The sequence below is a fragment of the Sordaria macrospora genome, chromosome 1, assembly GCF_033870435.1.
Source record: "Sordaria macrospora chromosome 1, complete sequence".
Classification (NCBI taxonomy): domain Eukaryota; kingdom Fungi; phylum Ascomycota; class Sordariomycetes; order Sordariales; family Sordariaceae; genus Sordaria; species Sordaria macrospora.
In genome coordinates this window covers 2584878-2599231 of record NC_089371.1, presented here as the reverse complement: position 1 = coordinate 2599231, position 14354 = coordinate 2584878, and the positions used below count along the sequence as shown (strand labels likewise).

At 52.2% G+C, this 14354-nt stretch overlaps 4 protein-coding genes and 1 non-coding gene across 5 annotated transcripts; 3 read left to right on the top strand and 2 right to left on the bottom strand.

Annotated features, from left to right (window-relative positions):
• The first annotated feature begins 437 nt into the window (after positions 1-437).
• SMAC4_05967 (uncharacterized protein) lies at positions 438-5825 on the top strand. Its single transcript, XM_003351040.2, has 6 exons — positions 438-596; positions 1186-1368; positions 1428-1489; positions 1578-2424; positions 3094-5219; positions 5274-5825. The coding sequence occupies exons 1-6, from the start codon at positions 470-472 to the stop codon at positions 5388-5390; spliced, it is 3462 nt and encodes a 1153-aa protein (XP_003351088.1). The 5' UTR covers positions 438-469; the 3' UTR covers positions 5391-5825.
• Positions 5826-7374: 1549 nt separating this feature from the next.
• On the top strand, positions 7375-8818 carry SMAC4_05968 (uncharacterized protein). The gene is made up of 2 exons (XM_024655315.2): positions 7375-8105; positions 8209-8818. The coding sequence occupies exons 1-2, from the start codon at positions 7702-7704 to the stop codon at positions 8636-8638; spliced, it is 834 nt and encodes a 277-aa protein (XP_024511216.1). The 5' UTR covers positions 7375-7701; the 3' UTR covers positions 8639-8818.
• Positions 8819-9622: 804 nt separating this feature from the next.
• Positions 9623-10945, bottom strand: SMAC4_12080 (uncharacterized protein; the record flags this gene model as incomplete). The annotated part of the gene is made up of 1 exon (XM_003351042.1): positions 9623-10945. One exon carries the CDS (start codon positions 10943-10945, stop codon positions 9623-9625), a length of 1323 nt encoding a protein of 440 aa, XP_003351090.1.
• Positions 10946-11722: 777 nt separating this feature from the next.
• Positions 11723-11808, top strand: SMAC4_13043. Its single transcript is given in 2 exon segments — positions 11723-11759; positions 11774-11808. It is a non-coding gene; the product is annotated as a tRNA-Gln (tRNA).
• A 665-nt stretch (positions 11809-12473) lies between these two features.
• On the bottom strand, positions 12474-13640 carry SMAC4_05969 (uncharacterized protein; the record flags this gene model as incomplete). The annotated part of the gene is made up of 1 exon (XM_003351043.1): positions 12474-13640. One exon carries the CDS (start codon positions 13638-13640, stop codon positions 12474-12476), a length of 1167 nt encoding a protein of 388 aa, XP_003351091.1.
• Positions 13641-14354: the final 714 nt, after the last annotated feature.

Here is a 14354-nt window from a genome sequence, read left to right as displayed (position 1 = left end):
AAGTCCTGCCCCCATCAATTTTGCCTTCTTTGCTTTTTTTTTCTGTTCGGCGAAGGAGTGTGCCTCTCTCGCTGTAGCTTCTGGACCGCCCTATGCGCTTCTGTGTATATCAGTAAACGTAAAAACTTCCTTTTTGAGTTGCGAATAAGCTCAGCCCCGGAAGCTGTCCGGCCCCCCTGTTAGTAGTTAGTTTTGTATAGTCCGAGCAGCAAAGTACCCATCTAGATTTAACCGGAGCTCTGTGAGCTTGTCTCGGTACATCTGGTACCCGCCAATTCAACCTAGTCTGTCTAGCCGCTGTTTGGCTGCAGCACGTCGCGCCGTAACCCTGATAACCCCACTACCGGGACAGACCCCGCCGACCTCGTCATTGCCTCAAGACTCAAGTAGCTCGCTCCCCCTCCACAATCCCTACCTCACCAGCTTTTCTCTTCTCTACACACCACGACCTTGCGTCAATTGAGTCAAGATGGCCTCCGACAAGCCTGCCGACCAGTATGAGGAGGTGTTCGAGGAGGGCGATGTCCCCAAGGAGGCCCAGACCGTCCACCGCATCAGGGCCAACTCGACTATTATGCAGTTGAACAAGATCCTGGGTCAGTCGCATTCGCATTCCATAAAGAGACGGAACGTGCTTGGTGTGCGATTGCTGGCTACTCGCAAGAGCTGTCGCGATCAATCGAGCCTCTGCGCGCAAAAGTCTATGAAGCTACATGGAAAAATGTACTAACGTCGGGTTTTCCTGGGAAACAGTTGCCAACCGTGGTGAAATTCGTAAGTACTTACCTGCCCTCATGTCACATGTTCCCGAGCGATGCGCTAACAGTGACATCCAGCCATTCGTGTATGTCCAACCGCCATGAACACTCAAAACATGAGATGAAAATCGATACTTACTTCCGATACCTCTGTACAGATCTTCAGAACTGTGAGTTACCAATATCTTCCCCGTGCATGTCTTTGCTGTGGGCGTGGCTGACGTTTGGAACTGCGCAGGCTCACGAGTTGTCTCTTCACACCATTGCCGTCTTCAGGTAAGCGCTTCTTCCATACCATACTCTACTCCCTTCTGTTCGATCAGCTTCTAACTTTTACCAGTTATGAGGACCGTCTCTCCATGCACAGACAGAGTATGCGCGATTTTACCCTCTCCCAATATCCCTTCGTCGATTTAGCCCAGGCCAGCGGCAGCGCCTTGGCTGGCGTGCGATAAAGCTACAGCTACAGTTACTGATACTAGGAATACAGAGGCCGATGAGGCGTATGTCATTGGCAAGCGTGGACAGTACACTCCCGTTGGTGCTTACCTCGCTGGCGACGAGATCGTCAAGATTGCCGTCGAGCATGGCGCCCAGATGATCCATCCCGGTAGGACAGACCCGGTCACCTGAAGGCCCTGAGGTCGTATTGTACTGATCCTCCCATAGGCTACGGTTTCCTCTCTGAGAACGCCGAGTTCGCTCGCAAAGTCGAGAAGGCCGGCCTTATCGTAAGTTGCCCAGACCGCGCCTAGCTAGAGCGCGGGGTTCATATGGTTCACCCAATGAGGAGTGCATGAGCGCTAACTTGTTCTCTAGTTCATCGGCCCTTCGCCCGAAGTGATCGACGCTCTTGGTGACAAGGTCTCTGCTCGCAAGCTTGCCATTGCCGCCGGTGTCCCCGTCGTCCCTGGTACTGAGGGTGCTGTCGAGACCTTCGAGGCCGTCAAGGACTTCACCGACAAGTACGGCTTCCCCATCATCATCAAGGCTGCCTATGGCGGTGGTGGTCGCGGTATGCGTGTTGTCCGTGAGGAGGCTTCCCTGAAGGAGTCTTTCGAGCGCGCCACCTCCGAGGCCAAGAGCGCCTTCGGCAACGGCACCGTTTTCGTCGAGCGCTTCCTCGACAAGCCCAAGCACATTGAGGTCCAGCTTCTCGGTGACAACCACGGCAACATTGTCCACTTGTACGAGCGTGACTGCTCCGTCCAGCGCCGTCACCAGAAGGTCGTCGAGATTGCCCCCGCCAAGGACCTCCCCACCGAGACTCGCGATGCCATCTTGGCCGATGCCGTCAAGCTCGCCAAGTCGGTCAACTACCGCAACGCCGGTACCGCTGAGTTCCTTGTTGACCAGCAGAACCGCTACTACTTCATTGAGATCAACCCCCGTATCCAGGTCGAGCACACGATCACTGAGGAGATTACCGGTATCGACATTGTCGCCGCTCAGATCCAGATCGCCGCTGGTGCTACTCTTGAGCAGCTTGGTCTCACCCAGGACCGCATTACCACCCGTGGTTTCGCCATTCAGTGCCGTATCACCACTGAGGATCCTGCCAAGAACTTCCAGCCCGATACTGGCAAGATTGAGGTCTACCGCAGTGCTGGTGGTAACGGTGTCCGTCTCGACGGTGGCAACGGCTTTGCCGGTGCCGTCATTACTCGTGAGTTATTCTCCCTTCCCTCTCATACCCCGAAACATTCCCTCAAAACTCCAAGACCTCAAATGCACCACTTGATGAGTTTTCAACTCCCAATGAGGCATTCCCAGTATTTCTCGATGCATTCTGTCACCCATCAGATGCATTAGGAACCAGGGTAACGGCATCAAACCCTTTCCCCCATGCGTTTTCGAATCAGCTCAAGGCCTTGTTGAATCAAGAAAATGCATGCAACATTCAAAACAACACCTCAATTCCCAGACTGTTGTTTTACCAAAGGCATTCTCGCTGCGAACAAATGGCAGGTGTTTGGACCACTAGTGTGGGTCCAGTCCAGAAGATCCACAAAATCTCAAGGGGTGGACCGTGCGCCGTGTGCAGCCTTTCGAGCCTCGACGCATCAACATATCAACACCCTCGCCGTCGTCACCTCAAATCATCACCACCACCTATTGATATCATGTCACTAACATGGAGGTACTTTAGCGTTCTACGACAGGTAAATTCCTACGCAATTCTTAGTCTGAGTCACGTACTAACCCCTTCGAATCCAGCATGCTTGTCAAGGTCTCTTGCCATGGCTCGTAAGTCATCCCACAGTCTTGATGTCTTCATAAGACTTGTATTAACTTAATTTACTATCCAGGACCTACGAAATCGCCCGACGCAAAGTGCTCCGTGCTCTCATCGAATTCCGCATTCGCGGCGTCAAGACCAACATTCCTTTCCTGGCTTCTCTCCTGACTCACCCGACTTTCATCGACGGCAACTGCTGGACTACCTTCATTGATGATACTCCTTCGCTCTTCGATCTTGTGGGCAGCCAGAACCGTGCTCAGAAGCTTCTTGCTTACCTCGGTGATGTTGCCGTCAACGGCAGCAGCATCAAGGGCCAGATCGGTGAGCCCAAGTTCAAGGGCGATATCATCGTTCCTGAGCTCCACGATGCTTCCGGCCAGAAGATCAATGTCACCCAGCCTTGTACCAAGGGCTGGCGCCAGATCATCCTCGAGCAGGGCCCCAAGGCCTTCGCCAAGGCTGTCCGCAACTACAAGGGCTGCCTTCTCATGGACACCACCTGGCGTGATGCCCACCAGTCTCTCCTTGCTACCCGTGTTCGTACCGTCGATCTGTTGAACATTGCCAAGGAGACCAGCCACGCCCTCCACAACCTGTACTCTTTGGAGTGCTGGGGTGGTGCCACCTTCGATGTCGCCATGCGTTTCCTCTATGAGGACCCTTGGGACAGACTCCGCAAGATGCGCAAGCTTGTGCCCAACATTCCCTTCCAGATGCTCCTCCGTGGCGCCAACGGTGTTGCCTACGCTTCTCTGCCCGACAACGCCATTGAGCACTTCGTCGAGCAGGCCAAGAAGAACGGTGTCGATATCTTCCGTGTCTTCGATGCCCTCAATGACATTCACCAGCTCGAGGTTGGTATCAAGGCTGTCCAGAAGGCTGGCGGTGTTTGCGAGGGTACCGTCTGCTACAGCGGTGACATGCTTAACCCTACCAAGAAGTACAACCTTGAGTACTACCTCAAGCTGGTTGACGAGCTTGTCGCTCTCGACATTGATGTCCTTGGTATCAAGGATATGGCCGGTGTTCTCAAGCCCCACGCTGCCACCCTCCTCATCGGCGCCATCCGCAAGAAGTACCCCGACCTCCCCATCCACGTCCACACTCACGACTCCGCGGGTACCGGTGTCGCTTCCATGGTTGCTTGCGCCATGGCTGGTGCTGATGCCGTTGATGCTGCCACTGACAGCTTGTCTGGCATGACCTCCCAGCCCAGCATCAACGCCATCATTGCTTCGCTTGATGGCACTGACAAGGACACTGGTCTCAACGTCCAGCACGTCCGTGCTCTTGATACCTACTGGTCTCAGCTTCGTCTCCTCTACTCGCCCTTCGAGGCCCACCTCACTGGTCCTGACCCGGAGGTCTACGAGCACGAGATCCCCGGTGGTCAGCTCACCAACATGATGTTCCAGGCTTCCCAGCTTGGCCTCGGCTCTCAGTGGCTCGAGACCAAGAAGGCCTACGAGGAGGCCAACGACCTCCTCGGTGACATCGTCAAGGTCACCCCCACCTCCAAGGTCGTTGGTGACTTGGCTCAGTTCATGGTTTCCAACAAGCTGAACAAGGATGACGTCTTGGCCCGCGCTGGCGAGCTCGACTTCCCCGGCTCCGTTCTCGAGTTCCTTGAGGGTATGATGGGTCAGCCCTACGGCGGTTTCCCCGAGCCTCTCCGTACCAAGGCTCTCCGTGGCCGTCGCAAGCTCGACGCCCGCCCCGGTCTCTTCCTCGAGCCCACCGACTTCGCCAAGGTCCGCAAGGAGCTTGCCCGCAAGTTCGGCAGCGTCACCGAGTGCGATGTTGCCAGCTACGTCATGTACCCCAAGGTCTTTGAGGACTACAAGAAGTTCGTGGCCAAGTACGGTGATCTCTCCGTCCTTCCCACCAAGTACTTCCTGTCCAGGCCCGAGATCGGCGAGGAGTTCCACGTCGAGCTCGAGAAGGGCAAGGTCCTCATTCTCAAGCTCCTTGCTGTCGGCCCTCTCTCTGAGAACACCGGCCAGCGTGAGGTGTTCTACGAGATGAACGGTGAGGTCCGCCAGGTTACCGTCGACGATAACAAGGCGTCGGTCGAGAACGTCAGCAGACCCAAGGCCGATCCTACCGACTCCAGCCAGGTCGGTGCCCCCATGGCCGGTGTCCTCGTCGAGCTCCGCGTCCACGACGGTACCGAGGTCAAGAAGGGCGATCCTCTAGCCGTTCTCAGCGCCATGAAGATGGTACGTTATCCTCCCTGCTCTGCAAATGTCTCATTACTAATCCGTGTTATGTAGGAAATGGTCATCTCCGCTCCCCACAACGGTGTTGTCTCCACCCTCGCCGTCCGCGAGGGTGACTCCGTCGATGGCTCTGACCTCGTCTGCCGCATCGTCAAGCCCGGCGACAAATGAGCAACTGGATGATTGAATGACGGACTGTCATTCCAATCCTCACAGACTCGAGAAAAAAGAGGCAGTTCGAGTGTCACGCAACAGAGCTACCAACCAAATTGTGTTTATTCTTCCACGACGAGACGAATATTTTTCAAGCGAAAAGAGAAACGGCACGTCGTTGTTCGGAGTCCGGCCGGGTTATTGTTACTACTTGGGAATGGTTATGTTGGCGAATGGATTCTGATACGAAGAGATGGATGGATTGATGGATGGATGACATGGATGACATGAAATATCAACCCCTCCGCGAACACAATTTGGGACACATCGAGGGACGCCGGGCCGGGCCAACTTAGGAGCCCAGGCAGCGTGCAGCAGAGTGAAGCTTGTAGCACTCGATACCTCATGTATACATGAAATAAATTAAGATTTCATTACATGGCAAACCCTCAGGTGTTCTCTTTAAACAGTTTGGCTCAGCGGTTGTACCTGCAAACATTTAGAGTTCAAAGAAATATGACCCCGACATGTGTCTCTGCCCTCCACCGTCGGTAGGTGCCTGGGTACTACGATGAACCATGAAGTATATCACCCAACTGTCCCACCTGGGGCAATGGATCGCTACTGATCGGTTGCTCCCTTTGGACGGTAAGATGTCAAGCGGAAAAAAAGGAAAACGACGGGCCGGCGGAGCAGGATCTTTTGCCTTTCCCTTTTCCTTTCTACCACTCCACCGGCCCGTCGTTTTCCTTTTTTTCCGCTTGACATCTTACTGTCCAAAGGGAGCAACCGATCAGTAGCGATCCATTGCCCCAGGTGGGACTAGAAGGGCATTACACTTTATTGTTCACTGTACTCCCCCGACCCCGTGTAATGCAAGTAGCACCATGGCTGGCATTAGGTATCGTGTGCCAGACTGTTCAGACGACTTGTAAACTGCACTAGCATCACAACCCTCGCTGCGAACCTAGGGACATGTGAAGCACGAAATGAATACAACCTTACATTGCCCATAGCAGAGAGGCGGCAAGCGAGTGAACATAAGGAGTGAGGTGGGACGGGACGACTCTGGCGTTCTGGCTCTGCGGCGAGCCTCCGGTGTCTTATTCCGTTTGGCACGTCAGGCTGCTGTTTTCAGATTTCGCCATCGCCGTGATTTTGAGGTATCTTACAACCCAAAACTGCAGTTCACTCCCATTTTTTTGCCTCTTTTCAGGACCCGTGAATGGAAAGAGACTTAGAGGGTCGATGTTGAGCTTAGATTGTAGGCATCAACGAAAGCATGCGCAGACATGAGCTACTTGATTGCCTGAACCAAGAACGAGCTTCTCCAAGCCGCAATAGAACACATGAGCAGTCAACAGCCGGGGCTGTGGCACATTTTGTTCTGATGGACGGCAGGCATCGTGCTCCGTAGAATGAAGTGTACACGAATAGGTATTCGGTCTGTACGATTGCCCACGAGCTTGCACAGTTTGGACATCGAGGACGTCGCTACACTTGGCAAAGCACTCATTCATCGACAATGGCGAAGCACTCATATCACACCATAATAAAGCATATCGTCGAAGTAGGTATGTACGCCCAATCATTGCGACCCTTTCCATTGTTGCCAAAGGCAAGGAAAGCACCGCACCCAAGATTGTTCACTATTGTCTTTTCTCCATTCTGTTCGAAATCGATGAATTGGTCCTGGGTCAGCTCCGGCCGAAGCCGGGGACCTCGCATCCAAGTTGAGTTCCGAGAATGTGATATAATGCGTTGTAAAAATTGGAGAAAAAAAGAAGAAAAAGTCCAAAAGCGAAAAAGTTTTCGGCTTCTTTTATGGACGGGCAGGAGGCAAGGGACGTGCACGTCAGAAACTGGTGGGTTGTGGCTTGCCAGCGCAAGTTGAGGTGGGGCCCAGCCTGGCGGGACGTTTCGCGCTGCCAGGAACCAAAACACCAGCCACAGCAAGCAAGCGCCGCATCCGCCCAGGCCGCCTGACTTGTCCACATGCCAAGACTCTGGAATGCGGCGGGCAGAACACAGTGGGTCCGGCTATGGAGATTGGACGACGCATGGGAACCTCGTCAATGTTACTGCCCCTTCCGAATGCCGGGCGAGGTCCCGACCATCTGAAAGTGTGACTGACGTGGTGACCAAGTTCCGCAACGACATCATACCCATACCCAGCTCCAATCTCCCAGAAGCTCCAGAACTTCCCGTACTCTCCCGTTCAACAACATAACTATCGTCGTTTCGTCACAATATCTCTTCGACCGCACCCCTTCCTGCCTCTCAAAGTATACGCAACGTACCAAAAGCCAAACCGCCAAAGACAAAGACAATGAACACTGCGCAATCCCTCCCACGATTCCTGCTCCCGCGGTTAAGCTGGCAAGCTCCTCTTTCGCCCAACGTGCCCAGAACGATTCCCTCCATCCTCCTACAAGCTCACGAGCAACAATCACGAACATGGCAATCCCTCTGCTCTTCGCGATCATTCCACTCGAGCCGGTCGACTGATCATGCCCAATGTACCGCACCGAGCAAAAACAATTTGAAGCCGCGATCCCTTAACACCATTGCGCGCAACCCGTCCCTAAGACGCTCATTCCATGCTTCCGCGGCACGAAGGCGCGACCACCACTTCGACACGCTCAAGTTCGTCCAGCGCCTACAAGAAGATGGGTTTACAGAAGAGCAATCGGTAGCAATGATGAAAGTCCTAAACGACGTAATCGAAGAAAGGTAAAGCTCCCTTGACTGCCTCCGTCTCCGCCCCCTTTTCCTTTCTGGGCCCTTTTCCCCCTCTCCGAATCCGAGACTAACTACTCCTCTTCCTTCTAAGCAGCATACAAAACCTGACCCGAACCATGGTCCTCCGTGAAGATGCCGCCAAAGCGACCTACACGCAAAAAGTCGACTTCGCCAAGCTGCGCAGCGAGCTGCTATCGGCTGACAGCACCGAGTCCAATTCCACGCGGGCGGCGCACGAGCGTCTGACCAACGACATCGCCAAGCTCAACAGCCGGCTGCGCGACGAGATCGGCCGCACGCAGGCTAGCGTCCGGCTCGACCTGAACCTCGAAAAGGGCCGCATCCGCGAGGAGGCCGTGTCGCAGGAGCTCAAGATCAAGGAGACGGAGACCAAGATCGAGCAGGAGGTGGCGGCGCTGAGGCAGCAGTTGGAGCAGGTCAAGTTCCAGACGCTACAGTGGCTAATGGGTGTTTGCACCGGTTTTGCCGCGCTGTTGCTTGGTGCTTGGCGTTTGTTGATGTGAGGTGGTTATTGAAATGATCGGAAGGGTGTGGTTTGGTGTTGCTGGGTTGGGAGTCTTTTGTTGCATGGGAGAGAGTTGCTGTGATACCTATGGTATAGCTTCTGAGCGCTATGCTTGCTTGTTTTGTTTATTAGAAATCCATGGAATACCTTTGTTACAAACTACCACGTTGGAGTCAAGTCTTATTTGCTGCTTTCCTTTGAGTATATCATCGGCATCGGACAAGGTATGTGAATCATGGCCATGTTTTCCTTGCTCGGCCCAAATCCGAACAGTCACGGACAAGCGTCTTGTACCCATATGCCTCCTGACTGCAATAGCATTGCACATCATGAGTAATCATTGACGAATTCCCCTGAACAGGAGCTTACTTTAGGTATCAACCCCTCCTGCGACGCTTCAAACTTTGTAGGTATTGTTGACGTCGACATTTTTCAGGGGTAATACTCGGACCAACGGAAGGGGTCAGATCTCCGAGTTCCACACCGCGTACAAAGCTGGAAGGTTACATCCATGTAAGCTTAATTTGTCACGGTTGCCACGGAAGGGGTCTTCTGACACTTGAAAGCAGCCAATGCTAAAATCACTTACAACTGCGGATATGAGATAACCTTCAACTGGTTGAAGGAGAAGTCAACCTCACGAACTTGCAGAATGAAGTGCTTCGCAGAGTCCCTTTCACGAACAAAGACCACATAAACGGATCAACTGAACAGTCAACGCTTTTTTCATCATGAAAACATCCACTGGTTCAAAGGGGAGATGCAACGCCGACCATCTGGTTTCTCTCTTCTTTATCTGAGTAGAGGCTTTGGGAGCCCCAAGAATGAATATAGCCAAGCGCAGCAACATCTCCTCGCCCTCCTTCAGTTCCTTGTTTCTATTCCCTTCAACCGCCTGCTGAAAAGGACCACACCATTACATACAACCAAACCAACCCTCACACTTCATCTTAATACTCTTACAATCGTTACGTACACCAAACTAACCCTCGCACTTCATCTTGATACTCTTACACCTAGCACAAGGCGTCGGTCCAGTTCCATCCCCAGTCCCATCCCCGTTACCATCCCCATTACCATTACCATTACTCAACACGATACAAGGCAAGAACTCATCGCCCCTCTGACGCCTCGCGAAACGTCCTATACCGACACGTGCTACTGTACCCATTCCCATACCCCCACCCGTATCTGTACCTGTCACCCTCCCGGCAACAACAGCAGCTACCTCATCAAGTTGTCTCTGTCTCCGAGCGCACGAGTGACAAGGGCCGGGAAGGCGGGGGACGCCTGTTGCTTGAATTTGCCGGGCGCGGGAAACTTCGTAGGCTGTGCCGTATTTCTTGCTTTTCTTTTGGGGAGGTTTTGTTGGTGCTGTTGATGTGGGGGCTGGAGTTGCGATTTTGAGATGGGGTTGGGGTAGGTGCTGGGGTTGGGACTGACATTCTGCAGGAGGCGATTGTGGTTCTGTTTTTGATTGGCCTTGATGCTGGGGGGTAGGGACTGCTGGAAGTAGGAGTGTTGGTTTGTTGGGAGATGTTGGTGTTTGTTGATTTGTGCTTAGCTGGTGTCGGAGTGTTGTATTCGTTGTGTGCTCAGTTTCTTGAGGGGTGGTGTTTGTCGATGATGCCTCCTCCAGAATATTAACCTTTTCCGTAGATGAAAGTGGTGTGTTGGCCAACTGAGGAGGCTGAGAAGAATTTGGGGGGCATTTTCTCTTCTTGGCCACTCGTGATTGCGGATAGAGCTTGTTGCCTTTGGGGTGACCTGGTTTAGATATCTGGCCATGGTATGATCGAGAGGCGATTGAAGAAGCTGATGAAACCTGAGTGTTCTCCGCCTGATTTTGGGTGGTATTGGACTGATCGGTACCAGGGCCTAGACCGGAGCGGGTGAGTGTATGAGAGGAAGACCTACCACCAGGGTCTTGCGAAATAGGAGACGCTCCACCTTTGCCTTGAATATCTAATAGGGCGCTTGTTCGCGGACGCTCTCTTACGGTAGTAGTACCCTGGCTCTTAACAACTCTTGAAGCTGTTCGTTTTTCGTGGCCGGTGGTTTGGACCGATGGTGGTGGTGAAAAACGACAAGGTCCCGGGGTATGTCTATGCAGCATCAACAAGCCTACTACAGCATCGATCTCTGCCGTTGACAGATGATGAACGCCGCTCATATCGGTCAGAGCGTCCATGACCTTGAGTTTCACTTGCTGCCCATGGCTCTTCCAGGTAGTGTTTTGTGGGAGAGTGTCTAATTCTAGTGGTCTAAGTGGCTGAGAACGTCTCGCACGTGAAGATGGCTTCATATCGTCACGCAAAGGCTAATTGAACTCTTTGCCTTTTATCTGTCACTCCTCGGATATTTCTGGATGCTACATACATGAGATAAGAAGCGATCCTATTCGCAGTTCAACAATGGAGCGGGCAAGACGTCTGTTGAACCGAAGACTACCTACCTCTTCGTTGCTACGGGATTAATCTTTTTCGCTGACATGACGGTAGTCGAGGAATGTCCAGAGATGTTGCGAACAATGATAATTCAATAAGCGGGTAGTAACTGTTTTGTATGAGCGTAAAGCTTTATATGGCAGTCAGGCATAGAATACTTGGTGGTGTATGTGAGTGCTTTAGCTAGATGTTGGTTGGCAATCCTCAGACTGCTATCGACCGGTCCAGAACAAACAAGTACTTTCTACAAACAATTACAAGCTACTCCAGTGAACCCAAGTTTGTGCTTATAGCTCGCACGTACAGCGACATATGATTAGTGCCTCCACAATCTACCGATGGCGAGTGATGGTGAGGATGCTGGTAGGAGTTGGCTGGCGGGATGGGAGTCCCTGAATTTGTCCATCGGAGGACTTTATGTTAATCCATGAATTAGAATACCCCCAAGCTGTTACGTTGGCCATGGTATAGTATATGCTAGCAGTTTATGCAGGTGTTTGGAAAGCGTCGAGTGTTCTGTGTCATCGTGTATGGTAGTAGTAGGGTGTTGTAGGCTTGTGGTTGAGAGTCCAACTGCACATTATAGAGTCATGGTTAGGGACAATGTTTCAACCAATAACAAACGTGGTGTGCACGGTTGTATAGTGTAGCGGTTATCACTCCGGATTCTGATTTTCTTCAGAACATTCCGGCAACCCCGGTTCGATTCCGGGTACGACCTCGTCTTTTGTCATTTTTTTGCTCTTGATTTTCCTTTTTTCTTATATCTCTGTATCATGTGTGGCTTTATTTGGGTTTTTTTTTTTGGTTTTTTTTTTTTGGGGGGTACTCCCACAACACAAGCAAAAGGGTACTGTTGCATGCACGCTAGTTGTTTCGGCCATGGTTTCACGGTGGCGCAAACTGTTTGTTTTGTTGTGGCATCTTGGACCGGAACTAGTTCAGGGGCATGAGCTTGGCTTGCCAAGATATTCAACGACATCTTGTGTTATGAGAGAAGTAACATATGGATTTCTAGAGTGTGTCATGGTGCAACAAACGGAATCCTATCATCTGCAAAGGTGGTTCTTGAGTCTTGTGATATTGCTTCAAATTCCAAAAATGCCAAATTCTATGGATATCTAACTGTTCGAAGAGAAATGGCGCAGTAAAACCAAGAGTGTGAGATGCAATAACCAACGTACAAGGAGATGATTCATATTTCATCATCCATCCAAAATCCCCACTCATAGTATTATTGATTATTGTGTAGAAAAGAACCGAAGAGGGGGAGTATCCATCGCAAAAGGCTCAAACTGGTATCAAAAGCCGACATCCAACTTTTATGAAACCATCACTATGCCCCGGGCTATTTTGTTGTTATTGTATCTGCCGTCAAACGATCCATCACTGGGGCTTCTCCGCCACAATCCAGTAACTTGTTGTAATGAGACGCATCCTGTCCATCTTAACAAACGCCTGGCCATCCAGACATAACCTGTTGATCAACGTCTTGAAGTGCTGGGGCAGGACCTTGATCTTCACAAGGCCCAGAATGATCTGGCGCATGGTGCGGAAGTAAATGTCGACCCGGTCAATGAGTGGTGCCTGCAGGCCGTCGATGCTGGCGTTCTCGGATTTCGTGACGACGAAACCAGCATCCTCAAGCGCCTTCTCGAAGCTCTTGGGTGTTGGTGTGCCGACGGCGCCGATGAGAGGCTTCACGCGCCTCATGAGCGCAAGGTGTTCGGGGTTGCTGGGGTCGTAGCCTGGCAAGCTGACCCAGTCGAGAAGAGAGACCTTGGCGCCCGGCTTGAGCACGCGATAGACTTCGCGGAAGAGGGCTGGGAGGTCCTTGCACAAGGACAGCGCTTGGATTTGGTAAAAGCAGTCGAAGGAGTTGTCGGCAAAGGGGAGTGGTAGCGTGTTCATGTCTTGTTGTACAAAGTTGTTCTTGAATCCCTTTTGGTTGTTGAACTCTTGTGCCTGGGCGACTTGGTTGGGGTCGATGTTGAGACCGGTAACTGTAGCGCCGGTCATGCTGGCCATATGAGCGGCCACGCGTCCTCGGCCACATCCTAGGTCGAGAACCTTGTCGCCGGCCTTCATGCCGATGGCCCTCGCGACGGCCTTCTCGTAAAGCAGCTGGTTCTCAATGACATTCGCCCTCTTGTCCATGTGGGGAGGGATATACATCTTCTCGACATCGCCCATGGCGCAGAGATGGTTGATGATTCCGTAGTAGGCTTTCAAGCACTCGCCGACCTTGGCCTGGTAGTCGGGGCCAAGTTCCTTGACCATGGCATCTTCGTCGGCCCAGTCAAGATTGTAAATGACATACGAGTGCATATAGTCATCTACCTGCTTTGGTGTGAGGTGGTGGATGTACTTGAAGGCTGAGCGGAAGGTCTTGAAGCGGTTTGTGGTAGATTGCCGGTCGGCGTCGTCAAGTCCTAGGGCATCTTGCTTTCTTGTCGATGGTGTCGCATTAACGGTGAGCTTTTGCTTCTCTTCGGCTATCCTGTCGATACCGTCGGAGCTATCCGAAGCCCGGTGCTGAAGTGAAACGGACATTGCGTGCAGATTTCTGGGTGCGGGGGAGGCAGTGCTTGAGCCCCGGATGCGGAGATGTGGGCGGGGAGAAGTTTTAAGGTTTTGGAATGGGGGTGGCAGAGCCCTTCGAGGTGGAAGATCAGGATGAGAGGACGAAAGCTGATGTAGAGGCCGGAAGCAAGTACAGCAAAACAGGCTGCAGGAGTTGCTTTGCTGTGAATTATCTGGTTGGTTGAGTAAAAAAGAAGTGAGAGGAGCAGAACTGAGGAGTGAAAGAAGAGTCAGTGGATAGACAAGTAAATATCGATTATGATATCAAGACGTGAATGGTGAGGAGCGGGAAATCCAGGTACCATCGACCCATGACACTATCACTTGCACGGGAAGAGCGGAGCTACTAATTAGAAAGAAAAAGTAAAAAGGCAAGGATGAGGATGGACAATGATCGGAGCATACTGTTAGCAAACTGGATCCCGAGAGGTCCGGGAGGTCCGGGAGCGCCGGATAAGTTCGGTCGGAAGTCGGGTCCAAAGGGTCGTCACCTGAGGATGGGTTCGCCGCGTCGCGACAAAGTTTGAAACGGTAGTGTATAATTCTTAGGCACTTAAAGAGGCCATGAAGCCGTCATGCTGAAAAAGGCTCGGGGCTTCACGAAGAAGCAGGAAGACCGTGGGTACCTTACTTGCGGATAGACGTTGGTCCATTAGTCATCTCTACCTTTGGTGTAAGACGCAT